The sequence below is a fragment of the Lepus europaeus genome, chromosome 8 (assembly GCF_033115175.1).
Source record: "Lepus europaeus isolate LE1 chromosome 8, mLepTim1.pri, whole genome shotgun sequence".
In the NCBI taxonomy this organism is placed as follows: Eukaryota; Metazoa; Chordata; class Mammalia; order Lagomorpha; family Leporidae; genus Lepus; species Lepus europaeus.
Genome location: NC_084834.1, coordinates 50,198,997 through 50,224,619, shown reverse-complemented (window position 1 = coordinate 50,224,619; position 25,623 = coordinate 50,198,997). Strand labels below are relative to the sequence as shown.

General features: G+C 41.2%; 1 protein-coding gene across 4 annotated transcripts in view; it reads left to right on the top strand.

Moving 5' to 3' along the window:
• INTU (inturned planar cell polarity protein) overlaps nt 1–25,623 on the top strand; it is a 98,392-nt gene that overhangs the window by 3,660 nt on the left and 69,109 nt on the right. For all 4 annotated transcript variants that reach the window (XM_062199657.1, XM_062199655.1, XM_062199656.1 and 1 more), the window contains exon 2: nt 11,963–12,501. In XM_062199657.1, coding sequence (XP_062055641.1) covers nt 11,963–12,501 — 539 coding nt within the window. The remainder of the gene's footprint in view (nt 1–11,962; nt 12,502–25,623) is intronic.

Sequence of the window (25,623 nt, the reverse complement as noted above, 5' to 3'; positions counted from 1 at the left end):
TTCCAATTCATCTCTCTGCTATGGCCTAGGAAAGCAGCAGCAGATGGCCCAAGTCCTTGGGGCCCTGCACCCTCATGAGACCTGGAAGAAACTCCTGGCTCCTGGCTTCAAATCTGCCAAGCTCCAGCTATTAAAGCCATTTGGGGAGTGAACAAGCAGATGGAAGACCTCTCTCTGTGTGTCTCCTTCTCTTTGTAACTCTACCTCTCAAATAAATAAACTCTGTTTTAAAAAAAACTGACAGGGAAAAAATTCAGTACTTTTTATTTCCAGATATTTTTGATCCAAGATTGGGAGAATCCATGATGTGGAACCCACAGAAACAGAGGGCAGATTGTATGCACCAAATTATCACGTAAAACTGAAAGGACTTGTTAATAAGTTACCCTCAACCCACTGTGAAGGTTAATTTTGTAAGTCAACTTGATAGGGTATCCTGTTTGGTCAAATACTGTTCTAGATACTATGGTGAAGGTATTTTTTAAACACGATTATTATCTGATATTATGTTACTTTAACTAAAGCAGATTATCCTTGGTAATGAAGAGTAAAAGCTGAGGCTTCCTGGGGAAGGAATTCTGCCTCAAAACTGTACCCCAGAAATCCTGCTCGAGTTTCCCATGTGCCTGTCAGCCCTTTAGATTTCAGTTACGGGAGCCAAATCCTTAATGTAAATCTTTACATAGATAAACAGACAAATGGCACAGATTATATCTTAGTGGTCTGTTTCCCTGGAGAACACTGACTAACCTTTCCTCTTCAAGAAAAATCAATTGAAAACACTTGCATTATTAGAAGTTATACAAGGCAGACTTAAGGACAGAAATTGCAATACTGGGTGCCCGTGTATGGTCTTACATGAGCATATATAGCAAACACTGATTCAAGTTTGACATAATGTCAAAAAACACTCAGTGAGAACATTTTAATAATATTTGTACTGGCTTTGTGGTAGGGGTGTGAACTTCATTATTTTCACCTATTGAAGACTACAAACAATCACAGCAGAATCCCAACTTTCCATGACCATACTCTCAATCATGAGTAATCACTACTTTTGGTCCTTAAGGAGTCTTAAGATTGACAGAGTGGCTGAAGATTCTTGGGGTCACATCTATAGAATACATGTAATTCCTGTCATTACAAAAATTCTCTGTTTCACTATAAAACACCTCAGCCGTGAGCATGCATACCATACTGACTCCTGAAACAGTCTGAAGACAACTTTTCTTTTAGATAAAGTGTTTATGGGAGGTTTTCATCTCTAGTATTGGAAAATGTCACTAGTGGCTTTTAATCCTAAAAATTAATGAAAATCGTGTACTTGACATATTTTTAAATATTTAACAAAAGAATTATGAGCTTTCTGTACTATGGGCTTAGTTGGGATGTTACACACTCACCTGGCTTCCACAGCTCTTGTGGGGGTGACTGGGGGTGGGCGCAGCTCTTCACATGGTTGCCTTTGCAGGGAGATGACGGCCAGAGCATCTCAGCTGGCCACCACTGCAGCTCCCAGCTCCAGAAAACTTTGGTTTTACTCACTTTTTAATTTCATACTTTCAAAAGCTCTTCCTCTATACCCTCAGTTATTTTTAAATCCACATTATGTCTCTAAGTTATATAACTGGGGTGTTTAGGGGAAAAGTTACTAACAAATACAGTTTTTAGTTTTCTCCTTCATTATTGGAACATTCCTGTTGCAATTAAGGAAAAAAAAATCAGGAAACAGAAATACATGAGCTGGTGTGTATTTCAAGTCCTACCAAGGACACCTTTTATGTCTGTCCCTTCTTTATATGTAGGACACGAGCGTTGATTTGCTGACTTGGCCTAGAAGGCTAATGTTCCATTCCTGCCTTATGGCAATGGGTGTTTATCTCCTTAAGTCGCAGTCACCAGGACAAACAGGAGCTTTCCCACCTTGTGCAGAAACCCTCTTTGTTCAAAGACATGGGAATTCAAACCTTAATTTTTTTTTTTTTATCAAAGCAAAGATGAATTGTTTGATGTCTACCTGGAGCTCACTAAGGAAGTTACACTACATATTGTCTCATGTAAGGTATCTTCAACTTTTAAGGTTCTAGTTAATTATCTGTAAGTTCTTTTTAGAAGATCTCATTGTTTCATACATGCTTTGTAACTGAAAACCAACTTGAGCTACATGTGAATATCGGTACCTAATTAATAAGGTTACTGTTTTTGAGATGAAGTTACTTTGGGGTACATTATAGTGGAGTTTTAAAAATAGGTTTATTTTAGGCTTATTATAGGAGAGGAAGATCTTAGATTAGAGCAGTATCTCTTTTTAAAATTGATTTACGTATGTATATTTGAAAAGTACAGACAGGCCGGCTGACAGATTTCTCATCTGCTGGTTTATTCCCCAAATGCCCACAACCACCAGGGCTGGGCCAGGCTGAAGCTACAACCTGGGAATTCAATCCACGTCTCCCACATGTACTTGAGTCATCACCTGCTGCCTCCCAGGATATACATTAACAGGAAACTGGGTTTGGGAACAGAGCTGGAACTCAAACACAGGGTGTCAGATATGGGATGTCAGTAGGTATCTCAAGCATCTTGTTAACCACTGTGCCAAGTGCCCACACCGGTGTAGTATGTTTTTTTCCTTTCTTTCTTTCTTTTATTTTTTTTAAATTTAAAGATCTATTTACTTATTTGAGGGGCAGGGTTACAGATAGAGAGGGAGAGACAGAAAGTTCTTTCATCCATTGACTCACTCCCCAAATGGCCACAAGGGCTGCAGCTGGGTTGACCCAAAGCCAGGAGCCAGGAGCTTCTTCCAGATCTCTCACATGGGTGCAAGGGCCCAAGCACTTGGGCCATCTTCTACTGCTTTCCCAGGTCATTAGCAGGGAGCTAGATCAGAAGAGGAGCAGCCAAGACACAAACCAGAGCCCATATGGGATGCTGGCGCCCCAGGAGGAAGCTTAGCCTAGTAGTATATCTTAGCCACTGCAGTATATCTTAACCTGACACCTGAGGATGTCCTGGGGAGGCTTTAGCGATCGGATTGGATTGATGACATTGCCTAGTTTCAATATTGAGGTAACAGAAATCCTACATTAACTTGCAGTGTTACCAAGTTTCTTTGCTTTGGTCTCTAATTTATGGAAGCAACATTGGTTAGTTCATATTGGTCAGAAGTTTTGAATTTTATGACTTAGATTTTTAAATTTTTCATAGTGAATCTGTTGTTAATTTTAAAACTTTGGCTGATGGAGAAAAAGAGGAATAATTTTAAAAGAGATTTTAACTGAAAAAAGGTAAGGAATTTCTACCTAAAATGAGAGGATTGACTGGAAAAGAAAGCAAATATGTCCTTTAATCTTTTTCTGCAACATTTTGATAGCTTTTTTGAGGTATAATTGGTACAGAAGTTGCACATATTAAAGTGTACAGTTTGGTAAGTTTTGACATTTATTGTCTGGCAGGATAGTGAAGATAGCCATTTTGCCCAAAAGTTTCCCCAGGTGCCTCTCTAGAGTCATTCTTGTTCCCTCACTCCTCATAACTGCTTGCCTGTTTTTTTTGTCACTGGATGTTACTTTATATTCTCCACAGTTTTGTCAATATGGAATCATACAGTATAGATTCTCTTTTTTTTTTTTTTGCCCAGTTTCTTTTATTCAGCATAATTCTTTTGAGATTAATTCATGATGTTGCCTATATCAGTAGTTTCTTTTTTGTTTTTCTGAGTAGGATTCCACCAAATTTTTTCTTGGGTTTTGACAAGGGAATGTAGTCTTTGAAGAATAGAAATATTTCACTTAAACTCATGATCCAACTTAGGATATTTCCCTTCTTCGTGCTCTGAATCCTGACTTCTTAGATGACTCAAAATGTCAAATGGTATGTAATGGGGTTTATGATGGAAAATGGCAGTTCCATGCTACTGTCACATTCTACCTCCAACTCAGCATGTTTGAGAATTCATTATCTTCCTTGTTTCTTTTCTCTCGTTGTCCATCTCATTTGCTGACATCACGATCTCCTTGTGTCTCTGGAGCTAAGTCTGTAGTCCTGTTGGCTCGCTCTCATTGGTCTCTCTTCCATTCCCATAGATAATGCCTTCTTTAAAAGGTTGGCCTCTCCCCTCCTACCTGACCTGGCTGCCTGTAATTTCTTTTTCCTGTCTTTCTTCCATACTGATGTTTGATTTTTTTTTTTTTTTAAGACTTATTTATTTGAAAGCGAGAGACAGAAAGAGATCGTCCATCTGCTGGTTCACTCCCCAAATGGCAATGACAAAACCAAAGCCAGGAGCCCAGAACTCCCATCTGGGACTCTCACATGGGAGGCAGGGACCAAAGGACTTGGGCCATTTCTGCTGCCTTTCCAGGCACATTAGCTAGGAGCTGGATCAAAAGTGGAGCAGCCAGGATTTGAACTGGCACTCTCATATGCAATGCTGGTGCCACTGGGTCACAGGTGATAGCTTAATTTGTTGTGCCACAATGCTGTCCCTCAGAGTTTGCTTTCTAAATCTCTGTTCTTCATAATTTTTAAAAATATTTATTTATTTACTTATTTGAAAGGCAGAGTTACGCAGAGGCAGAGAAAGAGATCTTCTGTTTGCTGGTTCATTCCCCAAATGGCCTAGAAGTAGTTCCAAAGCCATCTAGGTCTCCCACATGGGTGCAGGGGCCCAAGGACTTGGGCCATCTTCTGCTGCTTTCCCAGGCTATAGCAGAGAGCTGGATCAGAAGTGGATCAACCGGGACTTCAACCAGGAGTCCCATAGGGGATGCTAGCACTGCAGGTGGGTGGATTTATCCGCTACACCACAGTGCCAGCCCCGTACGTAATTTTTCTACTCTGCTCAAAAGCTTGGTGGCCTCCCAAATAAATTTTAGGTTCCTTATGGCGATTTTTAAATCTCTTTTAAGTCTCTGCATCTTTCTGCTCTTACTGGAGTTTACTGCAAAAGTGCCAGGTAGAATCCATTTTCATTGTCATGAATTTCACTATAATTTCGCTATAATTGTCCTGCTGTACCTGTTAATATTACATAACTATGTGTTTTGGGCACTGGCACTGTGTACACGAAACATAAAGACAAGTATGTAGCATATTTGGTATACTAGCAGAAGTCTGTTTTCCTTCAATAAGGAAATGTGTCAGTAGTGCTGGCTATTTTGTGAGTCTTTTCTGTTGTTAAGGAAATCACCTTAGTATTTCAGATGATGAAAAATACTGGCATTAGTGCAAATGAAGACCTGAAAGATTCAAATAACTTTTATAGCAAAAAGATTTAATGTCAACCTTGAATTTTTTAGTAACTCAGGAAATTGAGGTATTAAAAACATAATCTCATTATTTGAAATTTATTTTCTTTAGTATAATTATATTGCAGTTTATGTAAGTGAACTTGCTTAATTAAAAAGTTAGCAACCCTTCTTATTTTTTAAAGACTTTCTTATTTGAAAGGCAAGTGACACAGAGAGATTGAGAGAGAGAGATCTTCTATCTACTGGTTCAGTCCCTGAAAGGCTGCAAGGGCCAGGGTTGGCCCAGGCGGGTGCCAGGAGTCAGGAATTCCATCTGGGTCTCCCATTTGAGTGGCAGGAACTCATTTAATTGAGCCATCATCTGCTGTTTCCCAGGCACATTAGCAGGAAACTGGATCTGAAGTAGAATCTCTGGGACTCAACCTGGCATCTTGAATGGGATGCAGGTGTCCCAAGCAGAACATTATGCCCCCAAATTAGCAGATTTTTCTTTGGAAAGAATAACTCTGTTCGTATTTCTCACATTATTTAAGGCCTTGAAATCTAATTAAAATGTTCTTAAACTTTACAGGCAGACTATATGCAGTTATCGCCGTTTAGAGCAAAACAAAATAATAGTCATTGAAAGAAAATTGAGAGACATTTACTCAGTAGGAACTATAGGATCTTAGAAAATATTGAAAGAATAAATTAGTGCTGATGAATGTGTGCTAAGTATTAACAAAAATCTGAGTTACAACTGCTATATTTAATTCCTTTTGCTTTCTAAATAATGTGAAAATTTTGGAGTAAGTTTAGGTTTATATAAGAGTTGCAGAAATAGTACAGAATTATTGTAAATCCCTTACTCATTTTCCCCTGAGGGTAACATTTTATGCAGTTGTCAAAATTAACAAGTCAACTTCTTTTTCAGTCATAGTAACTTAGCTCCAAGCTTTATTTGTATTACGTGGTGTCTCCTGGTCTCCTCTGATCCGTAACAATTTCTAAATCCTCTCCTGTTTTTCATGACCTTGACCACTTGCTTGAGGCAGTGTCCGCCAGGTCTCTACACTATAGTTCTTATTTTTCCTTTCTGTGCTCTGTTCTGTGGAAACCAGTCACTAAGTCTACCTCCTAGAGCAGGGATTATCTACATGTATTAATTTCCTTAGCTTTGTTGTTACTGCATAGTTGTAATGAAAGGTTGGGTTTTGTGTTTCCTTCTTTTGTTGTTGGTTTTTTTTTTTTTTGTTTTTGTTTTTTAACAGGCAGAGTTAGACAGTGAGAGAGAGAGACAGAGAAAAGGGTCTTCCTTCCATTGGTTCACCCCCCAAATTCCTGCTACGGCCGGCACGCTGCACTGATCCAAACCTAGGAGCCAGGTGCTTCCTCCTGGTCTCTCATGCCGGTGCAGGGCCCAAGCACTTGTGCCATCCTCCACTGCCTTCCCGGGCCACAGCAGAGAGCTGGACTGGAAGAGGAGCAACCAGGACAGAATCTGGTGCCCCGACCAGGACTAGAACCTGGAGTGCCGGCGCCACAGGCGGAGGATTAGCCAAGTGAACTGCGGCACCGGCCTGTTGTTTTTGATACATCTTTTCCTTCGGTGCAGTTGGAAGACCTGCTTTGGGAGTTTGTTGCTTAGATCTCTGTTAACCTTTCTCGACCCACTGAATCAGTTATCCGCCCCCCCCCCCCTTTAAGATTTTATTTATTTATTTGAGAGGTCGAATTAGAGAGAGAGGGCAAGACAGAAAGGTCCTCCATCTGCTGGTTCACTCTTCAGATAGTTGCAATGGTTGGGGCTTGGCTGATCCAAAGCCAGGAACCAGGAGCTTCTTTCTGGTTTCCCAAGCAGTACAGGAGCCCAAGCACTTGGGCCATCTTCCACTGCTTTCCCAGGCCATAGCAGAGAGCTGAATTGGAAGAGGAGCAGCCGAGACTCCAACTGGCACCCGTATGGGATGCTGGTGCTTAGCCGACTGTGCCACAGCACCAGCCCCTCAGTTATGCCCAGCGCCAGCCCCTCAGTTATGCGCCTGATGCTTATCTAACACTATATTTTGAATTTGGGCTCCACCACCAAACTCATATTGAGGCTCAGTCCCGTGTTTAACAGTGTTGAATGGTGTTGGGCCTTTTAAGAGTTGATTACATCACTAAGGGGTTAATGCTTTGCAAACAAGATTGAGTTCTCACTCTCTCAAGACCAGATTGGTTGCCACAAGAGCAGGTTTTTATGAAGCCGGGCACCACCCCTCCGTCTCTTACTCTTTGATGTGCTACTTCTGTATGCACTGCTCCCTCTGTCACGCTTGCTGCTGTCACGTGATGCCATCTGCTATGCAGTACTGTGATGAAGCATGCCTCCCACCACCCCCCGCCCCCGGACGTGGCCACCCAAGTTAAGACTTTCCAGCCTCAACGCCATGAGCCAAATTAAGCCTCTTTTCCTTACAAAGTACCTGTCTCAGGTATTTTGTTAGCACAGCACACAGTGGAAGAAGGTGTCTAACTAGGCTTTAATCTTCTGGAGGAGGAATGAGGAATTTTCCCGGAATGCTACACTGTAGGAGCCTTAAAGGCAGCGACTGGCTTTGCTTCTTGTGTCTCTGCATCTAGTCTGGAACCTGGCAAACTGAGGTCCTTAGAGCATCTTCAGTTAATGCCAAGGATTAGGAACAAATGCAGAAGCACAAAAGCTGTATCTGGTAAAGGTCTGTGTTTCCAATTTTATATCTACTAGGTAAGAGGAAGGGAACTACTGTTTATTATGCATTTACCAGGCAAGGCACAACATTGTTTTATTTGCTATTTATAGCAACCCTGTGATGTAGCTGTTAACTGTTTTCAAGAAGAGCAGAACTAGAGCTTGGACTCAATTACATAATCAATCTTAGCAGGGTTAGAGTTGCAGTAAAACCAAGTTGGATCTTGGCTCATTGTGGTTTCTCAGTCCATTTCTTTTCACTGTACATTTGCCTTCTTCTATGGGCCCAGTTATGTCTGTTTTCCTGTCTCTGTATCTTTTTAAAAAACATTTTTTTAAAGATTTATTTTATTTATTTGAAAGAGTTACAGAAAGAGGTAGAGACAGAGAGAAAGGTACAGAGAGAGCTAGAGACAGAGAGAGAGGTCTTCCATCCGCTGGTTCACTTCCCAGATGGCTGCAATGGCCAGAGTTGTGCAGATTTGAAGCCAGGAGCCAGGAGCTTCTTCCTGGTCTCCCACGTGGCTGCAGGGGCCCAAAGATTTGGGCCATCTTCTACTGATTTCCCAGGCCATAGCAGAGAACTGGATCGGAAGAGGAGCAGCTGGGACTAGAACCGGTGCCCATATGGGATGCCGGCGCTTCAGGCCAAGGCTTTAAACCCACTGCACCACAGCAGCAGCCCCAAAAAACATTTATTTATTTACTTGAAAGGGGGGACAGAGAAAAAGAAACAGAGAGAGAGAGAGATTGTAGGGACAGAAGGAGAGAGATCTTCCATCTTCTGGTTTACTCCTCAAATGGCTGTAATAGCTAGGGCTGGCCAAGCATAAGCTAGGAGCCTGGAACTCCATGCTGGTTTCCTATGTGAGAGCAGGCCCAGGTACTTGGGCCAGCTTCTACAGCTTCCCTAGGTGCATTAGCAGGGAGCTGGATCGGAAGCAGAACAGCCAGGACTTGAACTGGGACTTAGATGGGATGCCAGCATTCAAGGCAGAGGCTTAATCTGTTGGCTGCACAACACTGGTCCCTCCCTGTCTTTTTTATATCTCTCTTAGCTTCCTTTTTTTTTTTTTTTAATTTCTTCCTCTTAAAGTGAAGTATTTTTTAAAAATTTAGACATTAATATATCTGTTATATTGCTGGTGAAATATGAATTGGTATAGTCTTTTGGGTAAAGACCTATTTGTACACAGAGATATAAAGTTGGTTATTATAACTTTGGGGAGTACAAAAATGAAAACTGTATACCACATTTAGCAATAGATAAGTGAATGTGCTGAATGTGCCACATCTTTGATATGGAATATTGTGGATCCATTGAGGTTTTTAAAACTACCAATATATGAGAAATTATTAAAGTAAATATGAGTATATATCTTTATATTGGTAAATATGTAATGATCACCTTTTTTTAAAAACAAGATAGAATAACCCCATAAGTGTAAATTTATATGATGGTAAAAACATGAATTTTCAACATTGTGTATGTCAGAGGGAGAAGGAAAAATGACTTTTATGATGATTGTTCCCACTTATGTGGAATGAGTCTTTGCATATGAGTGTATAAAAAGATGCATGAAAGTATGGTCACCAACTGGAAATCTAGTCAGCACTAATCCCTTCCTCTCTCTCATCTTGTCACCGAATCAGTCACAATGTCCTGGTGATTTTCAAATATTTTTTCCTACTTTCCATCTCTTCTGCTCTATTCCCTTGGTTATCATCCTTGCCTCCACTACCGAAACAGCCTCTAAGTGCTCCTGCCTTGACTCATGTGCACCTCAGATCTACTCCCTCTTCTTGCCAGAGTAGATCTGTCCAGGGATATCTGACATGGAAATCCTCTGCAGAAGCCCTTCATGGAGGCCCTCTTGCTTAAACTAATCCAAACCCCTCACTGTAGAACAAAAACCTCGCGACATGAGAGCTGACCACTTCTGTGAGTTCCCACCTTCCACAGTACTCGGCTGCTTGCATACTGTTGGGATCTGTGCACACGCCAGGAAGACTACCCCTCAAGCCTTTGCTTATGTGTTACTTCTGTTTGGAATTCTCTTCTCCTCTTTCTCTTCAGCTCCCCATGCCTCTCCACAACCATTTATTATTCTAGAGTCTCCTCCACCCGAAAGCCTTCCCTGATCTTCCCTGCAGCCTCTGGCTAGGCTGAGCTAGGGGCCTCTCCCCGTGTCCCTTCGTCTGTACTTACCCTGGGTACTGGTTCTCTTCCCCACTGAGCTAGGGGCAGAGCTAATGTTTTTTGTCATTGTAATTCTGATATGTAGATCAGTGCCTGGCACTGCTTATTTGCTCCGTGATTGAATGCTTTCTCCCATAGCCCCCCACCGGCTTGGCTCTTTGAATTAAACCAAAAAGTAGGTTCACATTCAAATTTGAGAGATTACAATGAATCTTCTTTATGTTCCACAAATGGAAAAAGATATTTCTTTGGTCTCACATATCTCTAATCAAATAGCATACCAAATTAGAAGGGAGGAACTATCAAGGAGAAACTTAATTCACTGTTTAAATTGATACGTATCTTAAGTAACTGGTATATAACCATGCTAATTACTCTGTACTGATGAAAATTGGGCAATTTGTTATCTTGATGTTTTTGGTGGGGCCACCACTCTCTAGACTCTCCAGAGTAGAACTGCAAAGTTACTCTGTACTGATTTCTGGGGGTACAGGTCAGGGTGGCTGACACAGCCATTGTATAATTAATAATCTGTGGTAAATGGGGCCAAGGGCCTATAATGATGCCATGCACTGGAGACCAGCAAGGACTGAAGAAATACTGTTTTTGATATTTTTGAGCCAGCCGCCTTGCCTTTTTTTTTTCTTCAGTGACTCACTATACAGTTGGAAATTTTATATGAATGACCAGCCACAGACCAGGGCAATGGTTAATTTCAGAGTTTAGTAATAGAAGAGAACATTTTTGGGGCTAATTTTCACTTAGAAAGAGACATTTGACTTAAGTTAAAAAGAACCAGAGTTGCTAATAAACACGGTGGAAAACAGAAGTGTCTTCTCTCTGAATGATCAGAACACAAATTATACCTTTTCATGCCAGGATATTACAGCTTGTTTCTGAAAATCTCTGCCCACGTGCTAGTTTTTCCACTGAAACTAATTTTGCTTTAAAGAAAAGCTATTTGAAAGGTAAACTGTTCATGATTTTGAACAGGGTAGGGTTTATGATTAGGTTTGTTTCCATAAGATGAGTATCTTTGTTTCTTAGTGCTATTTTAATAATTTTAATAGCAATAATTTTGTTTTTTAATGGCCTACTTCCCATTAAAATGTTTTTTAAACAATCATGTGACAAATTATGTAATATGTGCTTTACTTTTCCTACTAGTTACTCATGAAAAGGAGTTTTATGGAAATTACAGACTCTAAAAGTGATCGTTATTGGCTGTGATTACAAATGGGTTGTTTTCAGTAAGATTTTAGTTCATGGTGAGATGAATGTCTCCTTGAAATGTAGTACATAAGCAAGTCTGTGAATGTGGGTAGGCTTTAGCCTTTCTTTTACCTGATGACTATGCTGAATAAATGCTATGCCAGTAGGGTGTTTTCATATATATGTCCCATGTGGCTTGCTTCTGTGCGTATAATTGCATAGCCAACTGCCAGCGCAAATACTGTCCGGCGAAATCATCTAAAGGGAGTAAAAACTGCATAGTTGACTGAATTAATTTTTTTAAACCCCATACAATTTAGAAAAAGACCATCTGCTTTTTTAAAAAATGATTTTTCTTTTCTGCTACTATGCCTCTTTAATTCCCTTTCCCTGAGTTTTGTTCTTCAAGACTCTACAAAAAGCATCCTATAGGAACATGTTGATACAATAGATTAGAAATAGTAAGAATTTGAAATAATCAAAGAGGTTTCACCCCTTGCTGCTCCCCTTCCCCCTCAACTCCCCTCTCACCACACTATGGGGAGGATGTAACTGCTTATCTTGGGCTCGCAGCTATTCACATTGTCTTGTCTTTTTTCATAGTGATCTTGAACCTGAGTGGCTTGACAGCGTGCAGAAGAATGGGGAGCTGTTTTATTTGGAATTGAGTGAGGATGAAGAGGAAACCCTCCTGCCTGAGTCACCGACTGTGAACCACGTGAGGTTCAGTGAACATGAGATTATCATTGAAGAGGATGATTACAAAGAAAGAAAAAAGTATGAACCCAAACTCAAGCGGTTTACGAAAATTTTAAAAAGCAAAAGGCTTTTGCCCAAGCGCTACAATAAAAAAAATAGCACAGACAATGGGCCAGTGTCCATTCTAAAGCATCAGTCACATCAGAAGACCGGAGTCGTTGTCCAGCAGCGGTACAAAGATGTGAATGTTTATGTAAACCCCAAAAAGCTAACTGTCATGAAAGCCAAAGAGCAGCTCAAGCTTCTGGAAGTGCTGGTTGGCATTATCCATCAGACCAAATGGAGCTGGAAAAGAGCTGGAAAGCAGAGCCAGGGAGAGAGCCTCGTGGTCCATGGCCTGCTGCCAGGAGGAGCTGCTATGAAGAGTGGGCAGGTGCTAATTGGTGAGTGTTGCTGCTGAGCATCAGTGCTTGTTTTTGAGACACCTGATTAATGAGGGGCCCAGAAGAGCACAGTCATATACAAAGTCACCACCCACCGAGGGCTGCTGAGTGTATTTGGTACAGCAGTGAAATTATTACAGGTGGTATACTGCAAGGCACAATCCTCTAAAAAGAAGCACTCAGGGTGTCAAATGTGTGTGTCCCTTGTTCAGGCCAAGGAATAGCTTTACTGACTTTTGAGTTTTGAATTGTATCATTTTAGTTCATTTTGGTTATATTTGCTGACAAGAAAAAGAAAATAAGTTGATTGCAAAGTGGTAATTTAGGTTTGAAGGGCTATATCCAGTAGCATGATGCAGAAATATATAATTTATGAATAAAAATACTTTCAAATTGTATGTTTGCACTTAAGTCATCTAAGTTCTTGGAGTGGTTTTAAACTGTTACTTTTGGCATACTTAGTAACAGTAGTGTTATACATAAATTTCCTTTTAAGGATGTGTGTCATAAACTGTCCTACCAATTTTGAGGCAGAAAAATAAATACGTGTGCTACTCTGAATATATATATATTTAGTAGGATGAGTCTGCTGTGTTGCTGACACAATGTTTGGATTAGCCCTCATAAAAATAAATTAATCAAATGTGAGGACATACTATTAGTGAAACTTTAAATTTATAAGAGTTGTGAAAGCCATTTAAATTGGCCCAGGTTAAAATTTAGATAGAGGAACTTCTATAGTTACTTTGGAAATATTTGAAAATATTTCTGACTTTTAAGTCTGAATTTCATTTGTTTATTCATTGATTCAACAAATATTTTTTTGAGCCTTTTCTTAGTGCCAGAAATACAAAGATCACTGTAATGATCCAGCTACTACTTCTAGAAAGGAGAAGGGTCACTGCAGTGGAAGATAAGGGTGGCAAAGAGGCAGATAATTTTGCATTGTGAAGCAAGTGTTGTGATGCAGGGATTCAAGGAGAGGCCTGTGGAATTGTGTAGGAAGAGTATCGGCGGCCTAGTGTATGTTGCAAAGTGGTCTTCATTTTCTCATGTTACAGTGTTGTGCTGATTCTCCTCCCTTTGTGTCCTTGAGTCTGGATGGGCCTCTGACTGCAGTCTGTTTGGCACTTTGGGACTTGAGAGGTTGGTTGGTTCTTTTGGACTTGCTTTTGGAATCCAGTTGCCATTCTGTGAGGAAGGCCAGGCCACAAGGACAGGTCATGAGTCATGATGGGGCCGAATGCCCAGCTGAGGCCCCGCCCCCAGACGGCCATGAAGAAGCCTTTCTGGTGATGCCTGCCCCAACTACTGTCTGGCTGCAAGTGCATGAGGGACTCTGAGTGAGAACCTTGCTGAGTCCAGTCAACCTGAGAACCCGGAGAGATCATTAATGACTGCTGCTGATATCGGACAAGACCCTCTAAAATCCACACTAAAATGTGGCCCCTTAAAGTTCCATAGAAATGCTAGCCAGGGTGCCATATGTACTACCAGAATTTGGGGTGCCTTACAGTTTCACCACGGGCTTATTACTAAATTCACGATGTTAATAAGCCCAAGAGGGTTCTTGCCTAATATTTAGAGAAGAATTCTAAATACCGGCACAGATAAACAAGGCAGCATGGTACGTTTTAAGCTTTTATTTAGTAAGAAAGGTGCATAGGAGAGTGAAAGCTTTATTTAAGAGAAAGAAGTAATTAGGGGTTCATACCGAGCACCAGGAACCAGCCACGTGGAAGAGCATATAGGCCAGGAAGCCTAGAGCACATGGCCCGAAGGCCATGCGCCCTGGAGGCGTGGGGCTACAGCAAGCCCCTTCCTAGCAAGACACCAGGGAAAAAGAGCAGGCCTGGGCACACTGTGCCCCAGGCTTTTAACCCACTCCAAAGGGGAGTGGTCAATTAACCTGATTGGCTGGTGGGCACCCCAGTACGGCCAGGTAGGGGAATGAGGCCACACAAGGGCGTGGCAAAGGCATCAGGTAGGAGCATGAGGTCACACAGGGGCGTGGTCTTCCAGTTCACAAATCCGATCAACTCCAACCTGTATACCTGCCTACTTCACTGCCACTTGATGTCACTGGGTTTTCAGGTGATTTGTTATGCAGCAATAGATAACTGGAACTGGAGGTTATGCTTCCTTGCTTTCTGTTAGGTGCTCCACAGTTTTTTCTTGTGAAATGATAGGATTGAACTAAAACATCCGTAGGGTGTGTTTTTAGTTCTGTAAAAGAAGGCAGGGATTTGTGCCTATGAGAACCTGCCTGGCTATTTTCTGGCTACTGTAATTTTAAGATGGGAAACTTAAGTGAATGTATTCTCTTTCTACTTAGCTAAGGCTTCTGCTCTGAGTGCCTGCTTGGACTGGATTACAGACGAGTCTCTCACATTCTTTTTACCCTTTTCTCTGGGTAACTGGTATTGAGATGGTGATGACTGCTGAGCTCCCCTCTCTTTTCTCCCCCTGGTCCTCACTCCAGCTTTCTGAACCTTCTAAGAATGAGGATTACCATTAGGCCTGGTCTTTATCTACTATCTGTATGAAAGAAAATAAAATGCACAAGGGAAGAAGAGAGCCTTGACCATGGTGGTTATACTGTGTATCCTGTAAGAATTCTAATTTTCTGACTTCTGTTAGCATTCCCCTTTACCGATAAATGAAAAAAAAAAAGGCAAACAGGCCTATAGTTTTCTCTAGAGGTTATAGTATGAAATCAGTACCTCCAAATAAATGTCTTTCATTCATTCAACAAACATGTTGAATGCCTACTGTGTGCAAGCACCGTATCTATTATTTTCCTCCAAGCGAACCTGTATATTTGTCTATGACTCATCCTCACAGCAGAAAGCTTATAAGTAAGAGAGCAATGTATATAAACTGTGGAGATTCTGAAAAAGTGTCCGTATGAGAAAAAAAGAAAAAAAATTGACTATTTTACACTATACATATATATTTATTTTGAGTAGATGACATATCTAAATATGAAAGATGAAATAATAGCATTTCTAGAATATGAGAGAATATCTTCAAGATCTCAGAGAATTATAAAAGACTGATAAATTATTGTATGTTAAAATTAACTTGGGGGCCAGTGCTGTGACGTGGTGAGTAAAGCCTCCGCCTGCAGTGCTGGTTCGAGACCCTGCTGTTCTACTTCCAATCCAGCTCTCTGCTATGGCCTGAGAAAACAGTGGAGGATGGCCCAAATCCTTGGGCCCCTGCACCCACATGGGAGACCCAGAAGAAGCTCCTGGCTCCTGGCTTTGGATCAGCATAGCTCCAGCCATTGCGGCCACTTGGGGAGTGAACCATCCAATGGAAGACCTCTCTCTCGCTCTCTCTCTCTCTCTCTGCCTGTCCCCTCTGTGTAACTCTGACTTTCAAATTAATAAATAAATCTTTAAAAAGAAATTAACTTGAATTTTCATCAAAAAAGTCACTGTTACAGTCAAGAAGCAAACCTCCTGGGGCCAGCACTGTGGCATAGGAGGCTAAGCCTCCGCCTACAGTGATGCCATCCCATATGGGCGCTGGTTCCTGTCCTGGCTGCTCCTCTTACTCTCCAGCTCCCTGTTGGTGGCCTGGGAAAGTGGTGGAGGATGGCCCAAGTGCTTGGGCCCCTGTACCTGCGTGGGGGACCCAGAGGAAGCTTCTGGCTTCAGATTGGCCTAGCTCCAGCCATTGCAACCATTTGGGGAGTGAACCAGTGAATGGAGGAACTCTCTGTCTCTCCCTCTCTCTCTCTCTAACTCTACCTCTCAAATAAATCTTTAAAAAAAAAAAAAAATCAAACCTGTAGCTTACAAAGGGCTTTTAGAAAAAGCACTACAAATCAATAATAGAAATATAGACAGCCCAGTTGGACAACTAATAAGAAATTTGAACGGGTGAGTACTTCACAAAAGATTTCCAAATGACCAATAAAACCTGAAACCTCAGTAGTCGTTAGAGAAATACAAGTTAAAACAACAGCGAGATACTACCGCTTAGGCCCTCGAGCTGCTACACTCAACATGATTGACAATAGCAAGTGCCAGAGAGACTGTGGGGCTGCGGGAACTCTTGTGCTGCAGCTAATAATCTACCGTGGAGCACTGCTTCAGTTGTGGCTGCTTAAGCTGAACATGGCCATTGCCTGCGGTTTAATAGCCCTATTCTTAGATGTGAAATAAGTGCAGTAAAAGATATGTATGTGGATGTAAATTACAGGAATGTTCTTGATAACAGTATTTTTGGAAGCCAAAACTGGAAACAACCCAAGTATGTTGAGCCTAATAAATGAATGAATGGATGTTCTTCACATACAGGAACATTAAGTGAAAGTCAGGTGCAAACTGGCAAAACTAAGATGTTACAGGTAGGAATAGTTTTTACCTTTGGGGAATATACAGGTAGGAATCAGGAGGGAGTGCAAGCAGAATTCTGGGTTGCTACTTTTCTTTTTTTAAGGTTTTATTTATTTAATTAAAAGGTGGTATGACGAGATAGAAAGAGGAACACAGATCTTCCGTCTGCTTATTTGCTCTCCAAATGCCTGAAACTGCGAGGTCTGGGCCAGGACACAGCCAGGAGCCAGAAACTCCATGCAGGGCTCCCATGTGGGTGGCAGGGGCCCGAGTACATGACAGGACTCAAATTGCCATTCTGATGTGGGGTGCTGCAGACGCCCCAGTGGCATTTGCTCCATCTGGGATGCTACTTTTTTCTTTTTTAAAAAAGTTTTATTTTATTTATTTTAAAAAGAGAGAGAGAGAGAGAGAGAGTCTTCTGTCTGCTGGTTCACTCCTCAAATGGCCACAGTGGCCAGGACCTGGGCAAGGCCAAAGCCAGGAGCCAAAAGCTTCATCCCAGTCTCCCACGTGGGTGCAAGGGCCTAAGTAATTGGGCCATTCCCCATGCTTTCCTAGGTGCATTAGCAGAGACCTGGATCAGAAGTAGAGCAGCTGATCTCGAACCTGTGTCCATATGGGATGCCAGCCCATTGCAGACGGCTGCTTAACCTGCAATGCCATAATGCCAGCCCCAGGGATGCTACTTTTTGATATGAGTGTGGTTACATAAATATGTTTACTTTGTGATCATTTGTTATAGCATATTCTTAAAATTTGTACACTTTTCTGCATGTGTTTTTAATAACAATAAAAGGCTACAAAAATGAGGCTTATGATTTAACTTTATAGTGGAAAAAATTTGTCACAATGAATTGATTTTGCATTTTTGGTACATAACAATGTGCTTGGCTCATACTAGGCTCTCAAAACACATTTATTGGATGAGTGAATAAATTGTAAGAAGAATATATACAGGGAAAACAACTAAAAGTGAAGATAAATAAGCCAATATGCTAATAGTGTTGTTAGCATGAGGACATTACTGGTAATTATTTTGTCTACTCTCTGAAACTTTCTACTTTATAGTTATGTTCCATAGTTGTAAAATTGTATATTTTAGCCACGAAGAATGGACTATTTTGATGTCATCCTACAAGGTGCATAAATGATAGAGTTTCTTGCTTTTTTTTCTTTTATAATCATGTTTCACATTATTTGTGGGCAGTGGTTGATCTGTGAGGTAACCCCATAGATAGGAATATCATGAAAACTTTGTCCTGGGTAATGCATTTTCCAAGGGGAGGTTTCTTTCTTTATGTCGCTACATAAGGAACAACTCTAATTTCTTAGAATGATTCCTTCCCTTTGGTGCCATTTTTGCAATTCCTACTGTCAAATATTTACATTCTTTTTTTTATATTCCTATTTCTGAGTTTTTCTTAAATTTGACATTCAATTGAGAGCTCCTGGACTGCCTATAACTGGCTCCAGACCAGATCAAATGAAATTCCCTGTTTTACCCACCTGTGTCATGGAAGCTGCATATCATGTTGATTTTTTTTTCTTCAAGATGATTCATTCTTGGGTATTTTTTTAAAGATTGATTTATTTATTTGCAAGTCAGTTTACACACAGAGAGAAGGAAAGGCAGAGAGAGAGGTCAGTCTTCTATTTGCTGGTTCATGCCCCAGGTGGCCACAATGGCTGGAGCTGCGTCAGTCTGAGCCAGGAGCCAGGAGTTTCTTCCGGTCTCCCACATAGATGCGGGGACCCAAGCACTTGGGCCATCTTCTATTGCTTTCCCAAGCCATAGCAGAGAGCTGGATCGGAAGTGGAGCAGCCAGGACTTGAACTGGTGTCCATATGGGAAGCCAGCACTGCAGACTGCAGCTTTACCGGCTACGCCACGGCGCCGGCCCCTCTTGGTCATTTTAACTAGGTGTTTTTAAGATTTGGAAGAGACAGGGTTAGAGAAATCACCAATTTGTGTTCCAAATACCCATCCTTTTCTAGAATATTTCTGATGAAGAAAAAACCCAAAGTTTGATTTTAGGCTTTTTTGTAATTTCTGCTGTTGTTGCCTGTGATCATTGACTGGTTTTGAATAACACACTGGGTGTGTTAACAACTCTCTCTTACTTTTTTGAAGGTTTTTGTTTACTTTTGAAAAGTCTTTTTAATTGAGACATACCATTCAAAAGGTATACAAATCTTAAGTGTACATTCAAAATGATTTTTGACGTAGGAATTTACCTCTGTGACTACCACCCAAATAAGGTATATGACATTTCCAGTACCTACCGAACCTGTGGTATCTCCTCATAATCCGTTACCACATTAAACATAATCTTCTAGAATTCAGGAGTTTTCCATTGACTGAGCTCATTTTGCATGTTCTGGAATTTTATGTAAATGTAAATAAATGGTGTTTGTTATCCTGTTTCTGTTTGTTTTAGTTTATTATTATGGCCGTGCACAATTTCCATGTTGTTGCTATCTAGTCTTCCATTCCACACTACTTTTTCATTCCATTGTTGATGGATATTTTGATTGTTGCCAGTTAAAACATTGGAAGTTTTTTTTTCTATAAAGATAGATTGGAATTTTATGCACACCTACTGGATAGTTGTATTCCTTGATGTTTTGTGTTTTGAGGTGTATACATTTTTATTTTCTCCATCTGTGACACATTTTGGTTTTCTTAGGGAAATCAGTTCTGCTGTCTCTCCTCTCTCACATCGTTTCCTTCCTACAGTTTTTTCCTGACATAACTTGACCACTAGTAGAGGAAAGAAACTGAAGTGTTCAGTATGTTGGAAAGATAGAATTTTTGTGTTTTTGGGCTTCCCTAGAGCTGCTGGTGCAATTATTTCCTTCTACAGATGAGGGCCAAAAGGATGACGGGCCTTACCCACTAACAGATGGCAGTCAGTGATAAAGCTGGGACCCATGTGTTCTGATTTCCACTGGAGGGCTCTTTCACGTTGCCACAATGTTCACTTCAGTAGGGGGGGAATGTGCCAAAGAGTTTCTCTCTCCTTGTAGCAAAAAGGGGAAAAAGCTACTTAATCTTTTCAAAATGTAATTGGAGATAAGTATTAATCTACAACATGTACCATTTAACCCAGTCAATCCACATCTGAGACATCTATCCTAAAATGTAATCTAAAACAGATCAGCAAATCACAGCCAGCCAGTCAAATCATATCCACCACCTGTTTTTGTAAAGAATGGCTAAAATTTTTAAAAATAATAACATGACATGTAAAAGTGTGTGAGACCCAAATATCAGCGTCAATAAATAAAATTTTATGGGCGCATAGCCACTTTCATTTACTTATTGTCTATGGCTTCTTTCAAGCTACAATGGTGGAACTGAGTAGTTGCAACAAAGACCATATGGCACACATAGCCTGAATTATTTTCTTTCTTGTCCTTAACAGAAAAATTTGCTGATCCAGATTAAAAGAGGGAAAAAACTGTACATAAAAACATTTATTGAAGCATTTAAAAATATTTTTTAAATTAAAAGGCATAAAAATGTCAAACAAGGGCATGGTTAGTTACATTGTAATTTAATAAATTTATGATGTTATTCAACTATTAAAATTATAATTCTAAAAAATATGCAATGACATAAAATTCTTATGACTTGAGAGGTTTAAAAGTTAAAATTCTGGCCGGCGCCGCGGCTCACTAGGCTAATCCTCCGCCTTGCGGCGCCGGCACACCGGGTTCTAGTCCCGGTCGGGGCACCGGTCCTGTCCCGGATGCCCCTCTTCCAGGCCAGCTCTCTGCTGTGGCCAGGGAGTGCAGTGGAGGACGGCCCAAGTACTTGGGTCCTGCACCCTATGGGAGACCAGGAGAAGCACCTGGCTCCTGCCATCGGATCAGCGCGGTGCGCCGGCCGCAGCGCGCCAACCGCGGCGGCCATTGGAGGGTGAACCAACGGCCAAGGAAGACCTTTCTCTCTGTCTCTCTCTCTCACTGTCCACTCTGCCTGTCAAAAAAAATTAAAAAAAAAAAAAAAAAAAAAAAAAAAAAAGTTAAAATTCTGAGGCCAGTGTTGTGGCACAGTGAGTTAAGCCCCTACGTGGGAGCCTGCATCCCATATCCAAGTGCCTGATTTAAGTTCTGGCCACTCCCTGCTTCCAATTCAGCTTCCTCCTAATACACCTAGGAGACAGTGGATGACGGCCCCCACGTGAGAGACCTGGTTGGATTTCCAGACCTGTAGCCTCAGCCTGGCTCAGTCCCAGCTGTTGGGGCATTTGGCAAGTGAAACAGCATATGGAAAGTCTCTCTCTATTCTCTGTGCCTGTCCTCTCTCTCTCTGTCATTATGTCTTTTAAATAAATAAATATTTTTAAGCAAAGATAAAAAACCCTTTATACATCCTTTGTATGAACATAGGTAGAGAAGAGACTAAAAATTATTTTCAAAAGCAATCACAGCTATAATTCTAGGGTCATAAAAAGTGGAGCAGCCAGGACGCGAACCAGCATCCCTATGGGATGCTGGTACTGCAGGCGGCTGCTTTAGGCTGCTTTACCCGCTACGCCACAGTGCTTGCCCCGAGAAAGCTCATTTCTAACAAGACTGAAACCACCTGTCCCCCACACCATGATCTCCAAATGCACCCTGTGTATCCATCTCTTCTTTAGCATTCATGACCCCTGACTTTTATTTGCTATTTAGCAAAGATTGCTTTGTATTTTTAGGTGGGTGTGTTTATTTTCTATTGGTACTATGGCAAATTACCACAAACTTAGTGACTTAATACAGATTTATCATCTAGCTGTTCTTCAAGTCAGAAGTCTAAAATGGCTCCTCCTACACAAAAATCCAAGTGTCCGCAGAGCTGCATTCCTTTGGAGGTTCCAGCTGACCATCTCTTTCCTTGGCTGCCCTTCTGCAGCCAGCTCTGTGCCTTGGCTTGTGGTCCCTTTCTCTATTTTCAAAGCCAGAAACGTAGCTTCTATGATTCTCTCTCTGATTCTGACACTTCTGCCTCCATCCTATGAGGTCTTTATTATCAGATAACACAGGAACATCTCTTAATTATGCCTGCAAGACCTCTGTTTCCAAACAAGATAACATATTCACAGCTTACAGGGATTGACATGTGGCCATCTTTGGAACGTGGTCATTATTCTTGTTCATTATTCTGCCTACTTTAGTGGGGTGTTCTTTGGGATAAAATATGTGTTTTAATTCTTTTCTCCTTACAGTAGTGGTAATATGTTGATTGTGGACAGTTTAGAAAATAACGATTAAGCAGAACAGAAAAAGCCCACATACCCAAAGGCAATGTTATGATGTATACAAAGGTACTTCAGAAAGTTACTGGAAAGTACAATTAAAATTGTGAGGTTATTTGGGTGTAAAATATTTTTCATAATATGTAGAAAATATTATGAGAAACTATAAATAGATTTCAAAAAATTTTACACCAGAAGTTTAATTCCGTTTTCCATGAACTTTTTGAAGTTACCTTGTAATTTTTCTTTTACCTTATTTATGTGCAATAATTTTGTTTCAAAAATAATTTCTTTATATATTCATTTAGTAATAGTATAAATAAAGCTATAAGCAAACTTACCTATTTTCTTAGCCCTTGTGTAATAGCATACAATATCAAACACATTTGTTGTTGGATTTTAAGTGCATATTGAGAAATTGATGAGTTTTCTTAATTAAAGGTAATTGAGAAATTATTATATCAAGGAATCGCTGTAAACACTGATGAAATTATCTCACTTCTTGATATTTTATTTGATTCTTGATGTATCTCTTGTTAAAATTTTCTTCTTACCGCTACGCATCAATAATCTGTCGACCAATTTTTATTTAATGGTTCAAAAACCAGTTGATACATTTCCTTTCCTTTCAGCCTGTGAAATGAGACAGTGCAAAGTAATAATTCAGTGTACTTGTGAAAGAGCTTTCCTGCTGTGCAGGCTGCCCACTGCAGTGATGTGTATGATGTTCAGGAAACTGGCCAGTGCTGAGTTCATAGAAGTGCTCAGAAAAACCAGAAGAAAACAGCATCTGGGAGAATGAGAAGTGGATGTAACACCTCTTTATAGAATGAAAACATTTTAACTGAAGTTGAAAATATTAAGAGGGCGGATGTTTGCTCTAGCAGTTAAGCTGCCAATTGGATACCTGCATCCTATCACAGAGTACCTGGGTTTGATACCCAACTCTGGCTCCTGTCACGAGTTTCCTGCTAATGCAGATCCTGAGAAGGAGCAGGTGATTACTCAAGTAGATTGGTTCCTGTTGCCCACATAGGGGCCATGGATTGAGGTCCCAGCTCCCAGCTTCCACCCAGCCTAGCCCTTGCCATTTGCAGGCAATTGGGGGGTGTGTGAAACAGTGGGTGGGAGCTCTTTCTGTGGGTGTGCCTTTAAAATAAAATAAATATATAGAATATTATACTACACTACACTCTTTTCAAATGTGTTTTTATTATTTTTTATTTATTTATTGTATGTATAATTTGTGTCTCTTACTTTTAGAGGTTTATTAGCTATGATATCCTTAGGTGGTGCTCTCTGTCATACTGAACAATACAGAATTATATTCATTAGAGTTTGGAGGAAAAAAAAATTGGGGATATTATCCAACAGAGTTTTAGTTTAAAGTAACAAATTTGAAATGGTATCATTGTTTAGGTGCCCTCAAGATAACTAGACAGTCAAACCCATCATTAGAATGGTACAAAAATAGTTGTATTTTACATCAGCATTCCCATGTTGTGTTCATCATTCTGTTTTATTTATTTATTTAAAAAAATTTTTTTTGACAGGCAGAGTTAGACAGTGAGAAGGAGAGAGACAGAGAGAAAGGTCTTCCTTTCTGTTGGTTCACCTCCCAAATGGCCATCACGGCTGGCGCACTGCGCTGATCCGAAGCCAGGAGCCAGGTGCTTTCTCCTGGTCTCCCATGCGGGTGTAGGACCCAAGCACTTGGGCCATCCTCCACTGCACTCCTGGGCCACAGCAGAGAGCTGGCCTGGAAGAGGAGCAACCAGAACAGAATCTGGTGCCCCAATGGGGACTAGAACCCAGGGCACTAGTGCCACAGGCGGAGGATTAGCCAAGTGAGCCGCTGTGCAGGCCCTCTGTTTTATTTTTTAAAATCACTATAAGTAAAAATAATTTGTTATAGAACTCTTGTTTAATATATAGTTTGATGAGAGGTGCATGTTGCTGTTTTTCCCAAGTAGAATTGAAATTGGAGATTTCTTTCAATCTGTAAGTTCTTTTGTGTGTGTGTGTGTGTGTGTGTGTGAGTTCATTCTTTTAAGAAAAGTTCCAAGGTTAACAGTTAAGATACTTGTATCCCACAATAGTATGCGTGGATTCAGTTCTCAGATCTGGCTTCCCGGCTTTCCACTAATGCAGACCCTGGGAGGCTGCAGAGATGGCTTAAGTGATTGGGTTTCTGCCACCCACATGGATGTTGTGAATTGAGTTGCTCACTCCTGGCTCCAGCCCAACCGTGGCTGTTGCAGGCATTTGGGAAAGGTGTTTCTTTCTCTCTTGTTATACCTCTCAGAATGAGAGCAAGGAAATAAAGCTAGAAGGAAGGAGAGAGGAAGGAGGGAAGAGAAAGCTGGGAGTGAGGAGGAGATAAAAAGTTCCCAGGTTGCTCAAAGTGCTGTAACCATTAACCAAAATAATGCTGGGGTGGTCACACTTGCAGAGCTCTCTCAACTAACATTTCTAGAGCAGCTAAACTTAGTGAAGGCCTTGGGAAGCCTCCATGGAGCAGCCTGAGAAACTCCTGCTCACTCTGCATGTATCTTCTTCCCTGTTAGATATACTATCAAGGAGAAGAAAGAAGGAAGGGAGGAAGAGCAGAACCCAAGGCCCTAGCATTTCCATCTGTTCCCCAACTCTAAAGACAACCAGGTGACTGACACCTAGTAGTTGCACTGAAGGAGAGGAACTTTGAATTTAAGGAACACCAGTCTTTCATAAAGAGCAAGGGTTTGGGGCCAGCGTGGTGGTGTCGTGGGTTAAGCCACCTCCTGCAACACCAGCAACCCCACGTGAGTGCTGATTTTGAGTCCCCACTACTCCACTTCTGATTCAGCTCCTTACTAATGCACCTGAAAAGCAGTGGAAGATGGCACAAGTGCTTGGGCACCTGCATCCAAGCTCCTGGCTCCTGGCTTCAGTCTGGCTCAGTCCTGGCTGTCGAGGACATTTGGGGAGTGAACCAGTAGATGGAAGACTTCTCTCTCTCTCTCTCTCTGTAACTCTGTCTTTCAAATGAATAAAATAAATCTTAAAAAAATTAGCTTTAAGGCCGGCGCCGTGGCTCACTAGGATAATCCTCCGCCTGCGGCGCCAGCACACCAGGTTCTAGTCCCGGTCAGGGCGCCAGATTCTGTCCCGGTTGCTCCTCTTCCAGGCCAGCTCTCTGCTGTGGCCAGGGAGTGCAGTGGAGGATGGCCCAAGTGCTTGGGCCCTGCACCCCATGGAAGACCAGGAGAAGCACCTGGCTCCTGGCTTCGGATTAGTGCCGTGTGCCGGCCGCAGCAGCCATTGGGCGGTGAACCAATGGCAAAAGGAAGACCTTTCTCTCTGTCTCTCTCTCACTGTCCACTCTGCCTGTCAAAAAAATAAATAAATAAAATTTAAAAATTAGCTTTAAAAAATAAAAAAGAACAAGGGCCAATAATAAGATACTGAGTAATACATTGTCCTCATACTGTGCAGCAAGCAAATTTGACCTTTGCTCTAGCAGAGATGTCCAAGGCTGTTTACTACAG